Below are 15,538 nucleotides of genomic sequence, written 5' to 3'. Positions count from 1 at the left end.
AGAGAGAGAGGGAGAGAGAGAGAGAGAGGGAGAGAGAGAGAGAGACATAGAGAGAGAGAGAGGGGAGAGAGACAGAGAGAGAGAGAGAGAGAGAGAGAGAGGACAAGAGAGAGAGAGAGAGAGAGAGAGTGAGGGAGAGAGACAGAGAGAGAGAGACAGAGAGAGAGAGAGAGAGAGAGAGAGAGAGAGAGAGAGAGAGAGAGAGAGGGAGACAGAGAGAGAGAGAGAAAGGACAGAGAGAGAGAGAGTTGAGTTATGCTCGAGCGTCCGGCTCCAGTTTCCCCATCAGCTCGTTGATGGTTTTGACCTTTTCTACAAGCAGAGAGCTGAGTCGGCACTTTGAGAAGAATGATAGAACATGTGTGTGTGTATCATAGAGGGAAAGTGAGTGGCAGTGTGTTCAAGTGTGTGTGTGTGTGTGAAGCAGTGAAGGAGAGAGAGAGAGAGAGAGTGAGAGAGAGAGAGAGAGAGAGAGAGAGAGAGAGAGAGAGAGAGAGAGAGAGAGTGTGTGTGTGTGTGTGTTCGTCACACTCAATTTCTCTCATGCTGCTGATCGGATTTTCACAAAACTTAAGGGATCGATGCATCTCAGTTTTTTTAAATTCCAAAAAAATTACGTTTGTTGGTTTTTGATCAAATGATGCATCTGACCACTGCATTGTCATATTTTCAAAATTACACCATTCAGCTCAGTGTGTGTGTGTGTGTGTGTGTGTGTGTGTGTGTGGTCGGGGCAGGAGGGGGGCGGGGGGCTTCATCTGTTCGCTCATCCCTCAAAATCTCCGACTCCACTGATCCGATTTTAACAAAACTTGGGGAAATGATGCATCTCACCGCTGCTTTCAGCTTTCAGAATGACTGATTGGCACAAGGGGCATCTGGGGCATTTTTGCCTTTTATTAGACAGTTCAAAGTAGAGAGAGAGAGAGAGAGAGAGAGAGAGAGAGAGAGAGAGAGAGAGAGAGAGAGAGACAGATAGAGAGAGAGAGAGAGAGGTGGATGACATGCGACAAAGCGTGGTCTGGAATTTGAATCCAGGACGTCACGTTCACACGGTCCGCACCTTAGACCACTGAGCCACCGGGACGCCCCGGGCATTTTGTTCCTGATTGGCCCAGACAGAGCAGGGGGGCGGGCGACATGTTTACTACTGCCTTGTTTTAATCAAAGAATCAACTCAATCAAATCAATAGAATGAATATTTTATTTGGTTTCCACACAGCGAACACAGCAGGGTCAGGGTTCCTGCACGGTCTGGGAAACTACATGAGACCCCGACCAAAACCTTTAGATCCAGTCCAGAAACTTTTGGAGTCTGGAGTTTGGAGAAAGTGTAGAAACCACAGAACTGGAATGAATAGACTGGCCACACCTAATCAAGTCAGCGCTCTTTAAAGATTTTGATTAGATGACTACAACATCTAGATTCTGTGGCAGCCATCTTGAAGTGAACCAGAAGAAATGACCTTGACCCATCACTGAGTGTCTGTTCTATTCCTTCTGTTTCTGTGGTTGTGAAGTGAAGTGTGTGTGTGTGTGTGTGTGTGTGTGTGTGTGTCACAGTTTGGCGGCCGGTGTGGGGCGTCCCGTCGGCGCCGGCCGGCCCCAGAGCCGCAGCCGGCTCACTCCCCCGTCCGGAGCGATGACCAGCCGGACGTGACTGACGGCTCCGCCCGCCGCAAGCTCCGCCCCCCCGAACTGATGACTGTGGTGAGGAGAGAGCTGCAGAGAGGAAGATACAGACCGGTCATCTAGTGTTGAGTTTTAAAACCTTCTTAAAACAAGTTAAATAACCTGCAGGTGGAGTGAGACAGACTCCAGTTGTTTCAATGTAAATCTACTGGATTCAGGAAGTTTCTAGAATCAAGTTTCTTTTTCTTGATCCCAATGATCAAGAAAAGTGATCTGCCTGATTCTGCCTTGATTCAACATACAGTTTAGTTTAGTTGAGTTTGGTTTAGTTTAGTTCAGTTCTGGAAGGGAGTAAAATATAAAATGCCAATAGATCGTCAGTATGCACAGGGCTTGAGAGACGACACCTAAATCAAATACAGCTGAGTCACTGAGAAGCAAAGGAAATTAACTTATAAATAATTATAATAACAAATAAAAATGAAAATGAAAACATTGGTAGAAATATGAAAAAGAGTACAAAAGAAACTGACACTTATTTATGAAAAATTCCTGATTCAAGAGGAGTTCTCTCTCTTTCATCTGCTTTCAGAAACATACTGTAAAGACTGTGATGTGAAGATTAACATTTTCTGCAGAGAAAACAATAGAATACAACAATAGAAACCCCGTCCCGTACCGAGTCTGAACATCTTACTGTTCCTAAAACCAGCGACATATTCTGCCTCAAACATCTATTCCAGATAATGTGTCCTGATTCAAGAACATTATTGAAATCAATGAAACTGCACTGGGAAGAAGGGAAATGATCTCCCAGTGACAAAACCCACTTGTTTTAATGAAAATAAGAGAATAAGAGTGAATGACTTGTTTAGATGAATATTTCTGCAGGGTAATAAATTCATTTTGGGGGAAAAGGAGCTGCCTGATGTTCAGTTCATATTTCAAAAATGCAGATGATCACAGTTTCAGTATTTTCAGTTTTGTCAGTATTTTGTAAGCAAGATGATTAAATATAATATCCTGTAGTAGGGGAGAGCGGGGTATGTTGTCACACTTTTTACAACGCGCCCCACCCAGGCTTTCCTGACAGCTCCCGTCCCCGAGCACACAGCTGCACTAAACCATTCAAATGTATCTTTATATTATATTATTTTACATATTTGATATTATTTAATGCGTCACAATGTGTAATTATTTTGATTCCTTTATAAGAAAAAGATTAGAAGAAAAATTTTCATCATTTACTTTCAGGTTTACAAATTGCTTTTATGATAGAGTGTTTTAGACTGTTGTATTCAACATTAAGGAAGTAAACATTTTTGTAATTTTTTGTAATTTTATTTTAGTTTTTTTTTTAGTTTTTTGGCTCTAAAATATTTAGTTCCAGAAATAAAGCCACTGAGACAACGTACCCACGTGACAACTTACCCCGCTCTCCCCTAAATTCATTCCTTTTTGTGTCCATTTTTTTCGAAGCTTTATTCCTCATTTTGGAAAGAAACTCCAGGTACAGTGAAAACAAAACGTCCAGATCACATGATCATTTCCTGTAAGCGATGTTCAACTTTCTTCTCATCGTTAAAGTCCTGAGAGCTTTTATTTTATTTCCTCCATAAGGAAACAGCAGATAGCGCCGGCTCTTCTCCGGGGTTTCTGAGTTCCTCCTGGCAGGCGGCCATGTTGGCAGACGACCGGCGTGAGATTCGGCGGCGGCGGCGGCGGCAGCAGCGGAGCGAGGGAAGCGGCGGCGAGTCGCTCCGCCGCCTGCCAACACGTCCTGTGATTTATTCCTCATCACACACACGCAGCGGCTATATTTAAGTAAACGCCGACACGTTTTAATTCCCTCCCATCTGTCCGCAGGATAAACATCTGAACACCTAATTAATTAAAATGTTGGAAATGGAAAAGCAGATTTTTTTTTTTCCAAAGCTGTTTAGAAATGAAAATGAAGCATCTGGGGAATTAATGATGAATTCATTTACAAAACTGTCTATAGGATGTGGATGAAAAGAAATAAATTATTACTTAAACTAAAATTCAATATCTTTTATTTTTATAAAAAGGCCTTTTTAACATCTTAATGTAATGTGGGGGTTCTTTTTTTTCTGTTTTGCTCAGTATCTTCTTTTAATCTTTTTATAACATTTTAAACTTAACATCATGTTGTGACGGCTTCTTCTCTGTTTTATTCCTTTATCTACTATCTGTACCCAGTATTTTACTGTTTTTATTTGAATTTATCTTCTTATTTTATTGTAAAGCACCTTGTAACCTTGTTAAGAAAGGTGCTATATAAATAAAGTTTTTATTATTATCATTATTATTATTATTATATCTGTAAACTCTTGTTACCTTCAGTTATCATTTAAAAAGTTCCATCATTTGGTTTTAATTTTAACCCCTTGCACCCTGACTTTCCCCTTAAATTTCCCCTTAAGTAGCGTCAAATAAAAAAAAAAAACAGACTGTACTTCCAGCTCTCCTCCATATTCTGTATCTGTTTGTTCCGACTCTTCTGAAGCTGCAGCTAAGGCAAGCCAGATGGGTCAAAACATGTTTACCTTTGCATGTTTCTCACATAACAAACATGTTTGATAATGGCTAAGAAATCCACTGATTGGTCAGAAATTATTTTATAGATTGATCATCTCTCATCAGACACGTTCCATTTTATGTAATACACGTATGATAACATATAATTATTTTTTTACACGTATGATAAGAAATGTTGCTTATCATGCGCGTATAATAACAGATGGCACACGTTTAATACGAAATGTACAGAATCAAATGTGATTGGTCTGTCCTAGGCTGAAATGGTTTTGATTGGCCATTATTATTGGTTTGTTATGTGAGAAACACACAAAGATAAACACCTTCTGACCCATCTGGCTTGCCATACACAGCTGCTGATAGACAGAAATATTCAAACCAAGATGCTGCAACATCACAGCAAATGGAAAAAATCCAGATGTTTGTGCTTCATTTTCTTCATTTCCCTCTAACTCAGCCTGACATGTTTGGATCTGTGGAAACCTGGAGATCTGGACTAGAATTTAAAATAAAGTTCTGTGGGTTTGAACGAAGCTTATTTGTCTGTCAGGGTGGAGGAGGTGAAGATATCATTCTCTCTGTAAGAGTGCGGATCTCTCAAATTCAGTAACGTACTTTCTGAGGAGGCAGGAGGAGCCGCCATTTCCCAGAAGTCCATCTGTTCCTGATGCACCGGGCTTCTTCCTCAGGGGTCAAAGTGCACGCTTCGATCCTGCAGGAGTCTGGGAAGTTTCCTGGAGGGAAACAAACGACATGTAACTGGGAAATAACTGGATCTCCTCTGTCTCACTCCAGTAGTATCGTTAGTTCTAGTGTTTCTCCACATTAAGACTACATTTCCCATCAGCCCCGTTGCTTCCTGCCCCCCCCCCCCCTCTCCCTGAAGAGGATCAACATGTTGGAAGTGATTTCTCCATCTTCCTTTCCCTCCTTCCACCATCTGCTGCCAGAAACTCTTTCAGCTTTAGCTCCGTTTGCTCTGGAAGAACAGAAGAAGAACCTCTTCCTGTTTTGTGCCGTAAAGCGATCCAGCAGATTTCCCTCCAGATCCTCCAGGTGGAGAAACTATGGAGGATGTTTACTGTCATGATACTGATGTCTCTAAATTAATGCGCTGATGATTTATTGATGTTAAATGATAAATGTAGCACCTTTAATATCATGTCATTCACTATACAGTTGCCCTTTAAAGTCTTCCACCCCCTACAGTTTTTGCACAAAGTGTCGTCATTTCAGGTTTCAGATTCTGTCTGGATCCATTTTTTTATGGTGAGAATGATGTCATCGTACCTTTAAAGTGGAGCGTGTCGACCTCGATGCGGCTGATGACTCCGGGCCGACCGAGCCGGAACACCGCCCACTCAGAGCCGAGCAGCTGGAGGATGCCCCGCCCGTCCGCCTGGGGGGGGGGGGGTTAAGAGAGGAAGACGGGTTCGGCAATTTACATAATCAATACACACACACACACACAAAGAGGTACAAATTGTGTAAAATTTAACATTTAAACTAAAATGTTTAGTTTTAGCAATTTAAAACTAAAAGGAAGCGACGAAAACACACTTTATCTTGATGTAAATTAAGTTAAAACAAAAAATAAATTAATAAATTAATAAAACAAAAATTGTATTAATAAAATAACAAATAAATTAATTAATTAAATTAATAAAACTTAAAATTAAATTACATGATTGTATTTGCAAGGATTATTATACAAAATTCCATACTCTCTAATTTTCTATATCTAGAATTTCTTTCCTTAATAAAAAATATAAAATATTCTAAATATTATTTGTATGGAGAGATGAGTGGATTGTTCAGCATCAGATTGTCATGAGACAATCTTTGATCTTAATAACAGTAACAGTAGTTGTAAGTGTGTGTGTGTGTGTGTGTGTGTGTGTGTGTGAACCTTCAGTTCTCTGGGTCTGTCCAGTCTGCGGGCCGTTTCCCAGCCGTCGGCCATGTTGGCTGCTCTGCCCAGACCTGGAACACACAGAGCAACCAGAGCAACCAGAGCAACCAGAGCAACTAGAGCAACCAGAGCAACTAGAGCAACCAGAGCAACCAGAGCAACTAGAGCAACCAGAGCAACCAGAGCAACCAGAGTAACCAGAACAACCAGAGCAACCTGACCTTTGACCTCTGGTGGCAGCGAGCGTCTCAGTCCTCTAACAAGAGAACTGACACTCCAACTACAGGAAACCGCCCCGAAACACAAGGGATTATGGGTAGAAGGAGACGGAAAGCCTAGCAGAACAAAATGAAGTCTGGACTGATGCTCATATTCAGCTGTTTCTTCATGTGTTCTGAACTGGTGTGAACACCACAGAAGAAGAGACAGACAAGATCATTATGTTAGATAAAGTTACAGGAAGTCTAGTCTCTATTGTACATATTTTACTATTTTTGTATTTTCTACTGTTTTGTATGTTTTGTTGTGTTGAGTCACATGACTTGGACTCGAGTCACAGTTTGAACTGCTTGAGACTTGACTTGATGCATGAAGAGAAGACTTGAGACTTGACTTGACTTGGGTTCTGGTGACTTGGGACTTGACTCTGACTTGTATTTTGATGACTTGAAAAGGTTTCTAAAGTCTTGACTTGAGATCTTGTGTTTGTGTAAATGACTTAGATTGAAAGTGATGAGATTTGTTCCAGCGGACGACTGAATTTAAATTCTGTTTTCTGAATTTGTATGGAATGATTGAATTTATTGAAGTTGAAACTGATTATAGAAATCAAACTCATGATGCTCTTACCAAGTTTTTATCCTATTAAAACCATATTGCATTGAAAAGTCCTAGATATTTAGTTTTCTTTAAGATATTAAATTGATACTGGACTCTTGATTTGTTCTGACTTGACTTGTGTTCTACATTTAGACTTGAGACTTGACTTTAATGACATGGACTTGACTTGGTAATCTACATTTAGACTTGGGACTTGACTTGGACTTGTTCACAGCAGCATGACAGTAGATGGAAATAAGAAATATTCCTGTGAGCTGAGAATGATCCTGATGAGAAGTGAAGGGAAAGACAGAAGAGGAGCAGAAGGAGTTTTCCGGTGATAATTGAAAGTTTTTTCCTCTCTGTCTCAGTTGTTGTTCACATTCTGAATCTATTTCAGTCTTTAATTACAGAGTCGTGCTTTGGTCCGCTGCCAGTTTTAATACTTAAAGGCTTAATAGAAGCAAAACACTGACGACTGTCTCTGATCCGCTCACTTAATTAACTCATTAAGAGTTTAATTATTCACAGTAGGAAACACAGATGGCTGAAATTAACACTGTTTTACTAAAGTTTGATTAAAAAACATTTGACCAGATTATCCAAAAAAATTCCTCGCAATCCATTTATAGTCTGTTGAAGTTCCAGCTCAACTTTTCAATAGAAACCGCACTCAATAAAACACACCACAGCAACAGCCATGCTTGGGAATTTAAATTATTTTAAATAAATTGTAATAAAAATATATTCATAAAATATATAAAACATTATTATTATTATCATTATTGTTATTTTACTCTTAATAATAACAATAAAGTACAGAATAAAAAATATGATCAATAAAATAAAAATTATGTGATTCAATAATAATAATAAATACTAATAAGTACAATAATTTAAAATACATTGAAATTAAAATGTAATCATAAAATAAACATTATTACATTATTGTTGTTATTACAAATATTGTATCATATTTTATTTTTTATTCTTAATAATAATAATAATAATAATAATTAAGTACAGAATGAAATAACATTAAGAATTATGTTTCAATACTACTACCACTTCTAATAATAATGATTCAGGCTGTATGAGCTCATTAACATTCATAACACACAGTGCGTCCTACCAATCATGTTGCGTGGATGTCCAAAGTGGGCGTCGCTGTAGCCCAGGCAGACGCCCCCATTGGTCAGAGCCAGCAGGTCGACGTCCCGGTGGGCGGAGCCAGACGACCAGTCCCGCTGCCCGACGCCGTACACCCGCAGCCTGGCGATCCCTCCGTCTGCCACACAGGAGAAGAAGAATATTAATACAGATAATACTCACTGTTCACAGGTTCATTCAAAGAGTTTCCATCCAAAATCAGATCTTCATCATTTGAAAATAGCGGCACCAACACTTCAAAAATGATTAAGAGCACAAAATGACAACAAAATGTGGTGATTTCAAAGCAGAGTAGGTGAACGTGAACACTTTTACAGACTGGATCCTCTACATTTTACGCATAATGAATGACAAACGAAAAGGATACATAACATTTTGGAAATTACAGGTATAGTGTGCTTGAACGACCCAATAAAGTGGTAAATACAGTGGTAAATATTTTGTTTTTGTTCGGTGATGAGTACAGGCTTCAGAACACTTGGATTCTGCTGTTTGCAGTCATTTTATGGTCATTTTTTGCTCTTTTTGAACTTTAAAGAAACGCTCTCCATTCACTCCAGATGTTTTGCAGAAGGCTGAGATGAAGCAGCGCTCGCTAACTGACTGACTGACTGTTCTACTGACAGAGAAACCTCACCAGAGTTTCAGCTGACATGAGGGGGAGGAGATAACGACAACATTTTGGGTGAATTATTCCTTTAAGGTCTTCCCATAGACAACCAATGTAGTATCGATCAATTCTACAATAAAAATGTAATCAATCAAATTGCATCACACACGTCAGATCGGAGTGGAGCAGTGTGTGTGTGTGTGTGTGTGTGTGTGTGTGTGTGTGTGTGTACCTGGGTGCATGTTGAGGCGCAGGTGTGTCACCCTGCGGGGGAAGCTGACCTGGAAGTAGTTGTGGCAGCAGTCTGAGTATCCGGGCTGCAGCTCCGTCACAGGGACCAGCTCCGCCCAGGACCCCGAACACAGCTGTCAATCAAACAGGACATCAGACACCAGCTGTCAATCAAACAGGACATCAGACACCAGCTGTCAATCAAATATATCAGAGATCATTGATTTCCTTTGTTTGTATGTGTGTCTATGAATCAGACCAACACTAATACTACTAGTACTATTACTGCTACTACAATGACTACTACTAGTACTACTACTACTACTACTACTACTACTACTACTGGTGCGACCACTCCCGTTACTGCTACTACTACTAATACTACTATAATACTACTACTATTACTACTACTACAACTACTACTACTACAACTATATCTACTACGACTGATACTCCTACTACTCCTACTACTACTACAACTACTACTATACTACGACTACTAAAACTGCAACTACTACTACTACTACTACTACTACTACTACCACCACTACTACTACTATCATTACTACTACTACTAATATTACAAACCCAGTAGGGTAAGAGCAACCTCGACCTGTCACTGTTACCTTGGCGACAGCAGCCAGCTGACTGTCGGAGGCGGCCATGCCGGTTCGGTCTCCCTCCAGGGAGAGGGAGGGGGGGGCGTCTGCTCAGAGAGAGAGGGATTATCAGATGGAGTAGTATAGTATCAGTACTATAGTTCAGTATCAGTACTATAGTTCAGTATCAGTACTATAATTCAGTATCAGTACTATGGTTCATTATCAGTACTATATTTCAGTATCAGTACTATAGTTCAGTATGAGTACTATGGTTCAGTATCAGTACTATAGTTCAGTATCAGTACTATGGTTCAGTATCAGTATTATAGTTCAGTATGAGTACTACGGTTCAGTATCAGTACTATAGTTCAGTTTCAGTACTATAGTTCAGTATCAGTACTATAGTTCAGTTTCAGTACTATAGTTCAGTTTCAGTACTATAGTTCAGTATCAGTACTATAGCTCAGTATCAGTACTATAGTTCAGTATCAGTACTATAGTTCAGTTTCAGTACTATAGCTCAGTTTCAGTACTATAGCTCAGTTTCAGTACTATAGTTCAGTTTCAGTACTATAGTTCAGTATCAGTACTATAGTTCAGTATCAGTACTATAGTTCAGTATCAGTACTACAGTATCTGACGTTGTTTCTTCATGTCTGTTTGTGTTTCTTCTTCTGTGGTGCTGGTGGTCAGAGTGTTCTGTACCCAGACAGGCGGCCTGGACGGAGACGCGGGGCGAGTGGTTTCCTGTGAAGAAGGAAGTGTCGACGTCGAGGCCGAGGATCAGACCGCCGACGCCCAGCTGCACCACGCACCAGTCATGACCTTCAACACAACATCACTTTCATAACACCAGGAGGTCTGAACATGTGGGTTTCTTCCAAAGTGAGATTTGGAAAAAAAGTTTGAAAATGATTACCAGCACAAAATTAAACCAAATGAAGTCCTTGGTTGACTAAATGAGACGCTGTTACAGCCTGGATATTTTATATTTTAGATATATTGAATAAGAAACTTACGATTTCAATGTTTGTTTTTTTTCTAAAATGGATATATAAAGTTTTGCAAATAAAATATTGCATCACCGCAAAAATATCCATCTCAAGTGCTCCTTTAATTTTGTATTCAGTCTGAAAATATATGACTTCTCCAAACAACTGAAGGAGAGTTTCACTTGTTTTCAGTGCAAATCAACTTGTTTTGAAACTTTATCTTAATACTAGTGGAGTCAGTCTCTCATGTCTCATCATCCAGTTTCACACAGCTGTTTGAATACAAGAAACAAACCAGGAATTCTTTTTCTTCTGGTCTCCCATCCGTCCATCCACTTCCCAAACTCAGTGAAGGCAGAGGAGACGAACCGAGGAGGCTCTCTCTGTACGGACACACAGGACTACAGGTGAGACGAACCGAGGAGGCTCTCTCTGTACGGACACACAGGACTACAGGTGAGACGAACCGAGGAGGCTCTCTCTGTACGGACACACAGGACTACAGGTGAGACGAACCGAGGAGGCTCTCTCTGTACGGACACACAGGACTACAGGTGAGACGAACCGAGGAGGCTCTCTCTGTACGGACACACAGGACTACAGGTGAGCAGAGTGTGTTCTGGTGAACTCTGCAGGTTCTCTCTTCACACTGCAGACCAGATGTGACGTTGTACTGTAACTGTGTTTTACCTTCAGCAGGTTTGCAGCAGGAGCGAACCATTCATCTGTAGCAAAGATAACCTGCGAGGAAGAGAGAAGAGAGAGAACAGAGAGAACAGAGAGAACAGAGAGAATGGAGAGAACAGAGAACAGAGAGAATGGAGAGAACAGAGAACAGAGAGAATGGAGAGAACAGGTGGACAGAGAGAACAGAGAGAATGGAGAGAACAGGTGGACAGAGAGAACAGAGAGAATGGAGAGAACAGAGAGAATGGAGAGAACAGGTGGACAGAGAGAACAGAGAGAATGGAGAGAACAGGTGGACAGAGAACAGAGAGAACAGAGAACAGAGAGAACAGAGAGAATGGAGAGAACAGGTGGACAGAGAACAGAGAGAACAGAGAACAGAGAGAATGGAGAGAACAGAGAGAACAGGTGGACAGAGAGAACAGAGAATGGAGAGAACGGAGAACAGAGAGAATGGAGAGAACAGAGAGGTGAACAGGTGAGCAACCCTCCATGCCAAAACAGAAAAACAAGGTTTATGTATTCAAACAATATTATTTTAAACCAAAAATATGTTCAGTACAGGAGTAAGAGAGGAGGAAGATAATATTATGAAGCCTAGCGCTCTGCTAACTGAAACAATACAATCTACCATACTGAGTTAGCTAGGTTAGCTAATTAGCTAGCTGACCTTCAGGTTCAAACTAGCCATACTAGCCTATAGCTAGCTAGGTTAGCTAGTTAGCTAGCTGTTGACCTTCAACATCAGGAATGAATGAAAGAAGAAGTCATTTCAATTTATATTTTTTATTTATATTTTGACCACAAGTTCGTTCTTTGCCAGGTTTGCCATTTTCACAGCTGTGGTTCTTTGGCTCCGCCCACTGAGGTTTAACTCAACCAATCAGATTATTTCTGCCTCTATGTTTGTAGAACTAAAAAAAACTCAATATTGCAGGTTTCTACTGGATCTGATCCAGACCAGCTCCTGCAGCCTGAATGTTTCCCGTATGGAAATTAATATATTTCCACATATGTGGAGACTGTCAGAACATATTTACACATATGTGCAAAATACAGTCAGAATATAGCTCTTAAATAATTTAAATAAATATATATACATATGCTGGCAACACATATATTTAATATAATGTATCATGTAAGGGGATATGAATGAATGTGAATTAAATTATAATTTAATTTGCATTCATTATATTTACTGATATTTAAAATGTTAAAAATAGTAAAAACAGGCCAAAATCTAATATTAAAATATATTTTCTGAATATATATTATGTATATGCAGATATTTCAATTATTGACTATTGACTAATTTCTGAGTCTGACGTTTGTATAATCTCTTGTGTTATGTAATTGTTTTAATGCTCGAAAGCCTCTTCTAGACTTTATTATATCTTATACCAGTTATTTAAAAAGTACGACCTTCACACAGTGACTCCTGCAGTGAGGATTAGATCCTTCATGTCAAAATGGTCGAGGTGTTTTAAAAGTTGTGTCTGCATATATGGAATACTGAAGCCTTTTATTTTGTTGATTTAATGTTGTAACGAGATCATGTTGAGATGATGATGACATCACCTGGGACAGTTCAGTCTCCAAACATATAGAGGAGAAAGATGAGTTAGTATCAGACCCTGATGAAGGCCGCAGGGCCAAAAACATTCTGTCCATTATGAAAAAAAACAGGTGTTTAAAGGAACAGTTTGGTATTTTGAACCCGGGGCCCAAATAACATGTTTTTCGTCATGAGGCCGCCTGCTCCGCCTGTCCCGTCACACCGGGCGCCCCCTCCCACTCCCAAACTATGATAAATGTTGTTTTGCAAAACACGACGCTCACAGTATAATCACACCGGTGTCAGGATGTTATCTGGAAAAAAATGTAAAAAAGCGAGCTTTCTGTCGGCAGTTATTTTTGGATCTTCTATCTCTGTGGAGCTACACCGGCTGAGAAGGTGGTGCGTCTTTGAGAAAAAATAGTTCCTATCACAACTATTGACAGAAAGCTAGTTTTTTCAAAATATTGAACTATCCCTTTAACAAAGTCACTATCCATCCTGTGTGACTCCATCCGTTCAACTACATCATCTAACAACTGGACACCGCACCGAACAGTCTGAGCCCAGCGGCCGTACCGAGGCTCTGAGACTCACCTTCCCCCCGACCGCCTCACAGGCCAGATCATTACACTGCAGGAAGTCCGGCTCTGCGGTCTGAGCAGCAGCTTTCCTCTCTGCCATGCCGGGTCAGGTCAGAGTCTGGTTCTGGACTTCAGTGAGATCTTCCTCCGCTGCGGCAGGTTGCGTCTCGCTCCTCGTCCGGCTGAATAAAAGCTGCTCTGAGGCTGCGGCCGCTCAGACGCTCCTGCGGGTCAAAGGTCAGCGGCTGCTCAGTCAGTGACTCGGTGACAGCAGCCTGTTTGTTTGGTTAAACTGGGCGACAGGTCACGCCGATATCTGGGGTCGATATTGGTCTTTTATTACGTTTTATTTTACTTTATTATTTAACCTTTATTTAACCAGGTAAATCTCATTGAAAATAAAAATCAGTTTTGTAAGAGAGACCTGGCCAGGAGGACAAACTGGACACAAAAGGTGCTAAATATCAGATATCGTCCTCCTCTCATATGAAGCAGCTTCCTCCTGAACACAGCTGCAGAAAAACAGGCTGGATCACCTGACATGTCCTCTGATTTATTATTAGGGCCAGGTGTGACTTTTCTTTTTTTAGTTCTGAGATTAAAGTCTCAATTCTGACTTTAAAGTCAGAATTTTGAAGAAAAAAAGTCACAATTCTGAGAAGTCAGAATCAAACAAAGTCAGAATCAATACATTTTCCACATGACCCTGCAGATTTATTGATTGAATTGTTCAATAATGTGTTTTGTAAATGAATTCTTCGTTTAAAGGCAGTAATGAGATGCTGACACTAAAAGAGTTTTATCAGTCTGGTTTCAGTGGAGAGTTTTAGTGTCCCATGATGCTCTGAATGTTTCAGAGGCTTTTCCACCCTGAGGAGAAGAAAATCCTCGAGGAAACACTGAAAACTTTTAATTTTTGGGCATGAAAATGAAAAAAAATAAATATTGATCACTGGAACGCAATATCAAAATCTCCTTCAGTAAAAGTAAAAAGTGTGATTTAAAATGTGGTCAGAGTAAAAGTTCCTGAGTTCCTCTTTAGAACAGAGAACGTTGTTAGCTGTGATCTTTTCCATGTGATTCTAACAGGAGAGAGGTCAGAGTTCAAACTAGATTCTTTTCACTGGAAACATTAGAAACGAGAAAATAAAGTGCAGAAACAAAGTAAAGTCAGATTCCTCTTCTCACTGTGAATGGATCCACAGTTTGTCAGTTTCTGTTGATCCAGTTTCTGTTGCTGATGGAGAGACACAATCTGTTCTGTGATGGATGGATTTAAAATGGACTGAAGGACAAAACTTAAGTAAAAATGGATTTAAGTAAAAGTAAAATGACTGACTTTAAAAAATACTCAGAAAAGTACAAGTACACAAGATAGTGACTCAGTTCCAGTAATGTGAGTAAATGTAATGAGTTCCTTCACTCTTGCCTGCTGGTCTTCAGCAGGTTAAAGACTTTCTCTCCACTTCACTTCTCTTCATTTCTCTCTGGAGTCTCTTGAGATGTTTTGCAGAAATCTCAGGAGGTTTCCACCCATCTGACCCGCACAGTCTGTTCAGTTCGTCCCTCTTTTTCTTCTCTTTCTACATATCTGCACAAGTCTTCTCTCGCAGCACCGGCCCAGTCTCACTCTCAGTCCAGAAGCTTTCACAACTCTCCAAACGACTTCAAAATCACTTTTTTCACATCAAATTCTGATAATCACCAAAACGCAGCTAAAAACAAAAAGTACTCAGAACTTAAATAAGAGACTTTTGACTTCTGACGGTTCATCACTCACAGCCAGAGGAGCCGGTTTACTGACACGATTCATCAGCTTCAATAAATATCAGACAGATGGGAAGATTTTTGCTGATTCAGTTTAAGAATCGTCCTAAAACTCACTTTTACTCACTAGCTGTTTGTTTTGATTGATCTGTGGATGTATGTATACTCTACAGACCAGTAATCCCTTAAAATACCCTTACATTTACATTAATTCACCCCTTAATTCATGCAAATTAAAATTAATTAATGCAGTTATTAATGGAGGAGACCCCATTAAAAACTTCCTTAAACATCCCTTAACTTGACTCCTTTCTAATTTAATGACAAATTCAGGGAGACAGGAACTTTCCATTAGTAACTCATTAATAACCTGTAAACCTGCACAAAAGACATAAAAAATCCCTTAATTTCTCTGTGA

At 40.0% G+C, this 15,538-nt stretch overlaps 1 protein-coding gene across 1 annotated transcript; it reads right to left on the bottom strand.

The window, feature by feature from the left end:
• Positions 1 to 1,557: 1,557 nt before the first annotated feature.
• allc (allantoicase) lies at positions 1,558 to 13,453 on the bottom strand. The gene is made up of 11 exons (XM_078290024.1): positions 13,367 to 13,453; positions 11,218 to 11,268; positions 10,823 to 10,910; positions 10,241 to 10,360; positions 9,560 to 9,639; positions 8,935 to 9,067; positions 8,055 to 8,210; positions 6,101 to 6,174; positions 5,482 to 5,590; positions 4,807 to 4,925; positions 1,558 to 1,722 (listed from the first exon to the last, which is right to left on the bottom strand). Exons 1-11 carry the CDS (start codon positions 13,451 to 13,453, stop codon positions 1,558 to 1,560), a joined length of 1,182 nt encoding a protein of 393 aa, XP_078146150.1.
• Between the last annotated feature and the right edge of the window lie 2,085 nt (positions 13,454 to 15,538).

This window comes from Centroberyx gerrardi, chromosome 18 (genome assembly GCF_048128805.1).
Source record: "Centroberyx gerrardi isolate f3 chromosome 18, fCenGer3.hap1.cur.20231027, whole genome shotgun sequence".
Lineage (NCBI taxonomy): Eukaryota > Metazoa > Chordata > Actinopteri > Beryciformes > Berycidae > Centroberyx > Centroberyx gerrardi.
Note: the sequence above shows the minus strand (reverse complement) of the source record. Positions and strands in the feature narration are given on the sequence as shown.

What these genes read in the sequence shown, in the direction of transcription:
- allc (XM_078290024.1), bottom strand. Translation starts at nt 13,453, where the DNA reads ATGGCAGAGAGGAAAGCTGCTGCTCAGACCGCAGAGCCGGACTTCCTG. An exon ending in CTGCTGCAAACCTGCTGAAG is followed by an intron (nt 10,911 to 11,217) that starts GTAAAACACAGT and finishes GTGTCCGTACAG; the next exon opens with AGAGAGCCTCCTCGGTTCGT. An exon ending in TCCTCCTGCCTCCTCAGAAA is followed by an intron (nt 1,723 to 4,806) that starts GTACGTTACTGA and finishes TCCTCTCTGCAG; the next exon opens with CTCTCTCCTCACCACAGTCA.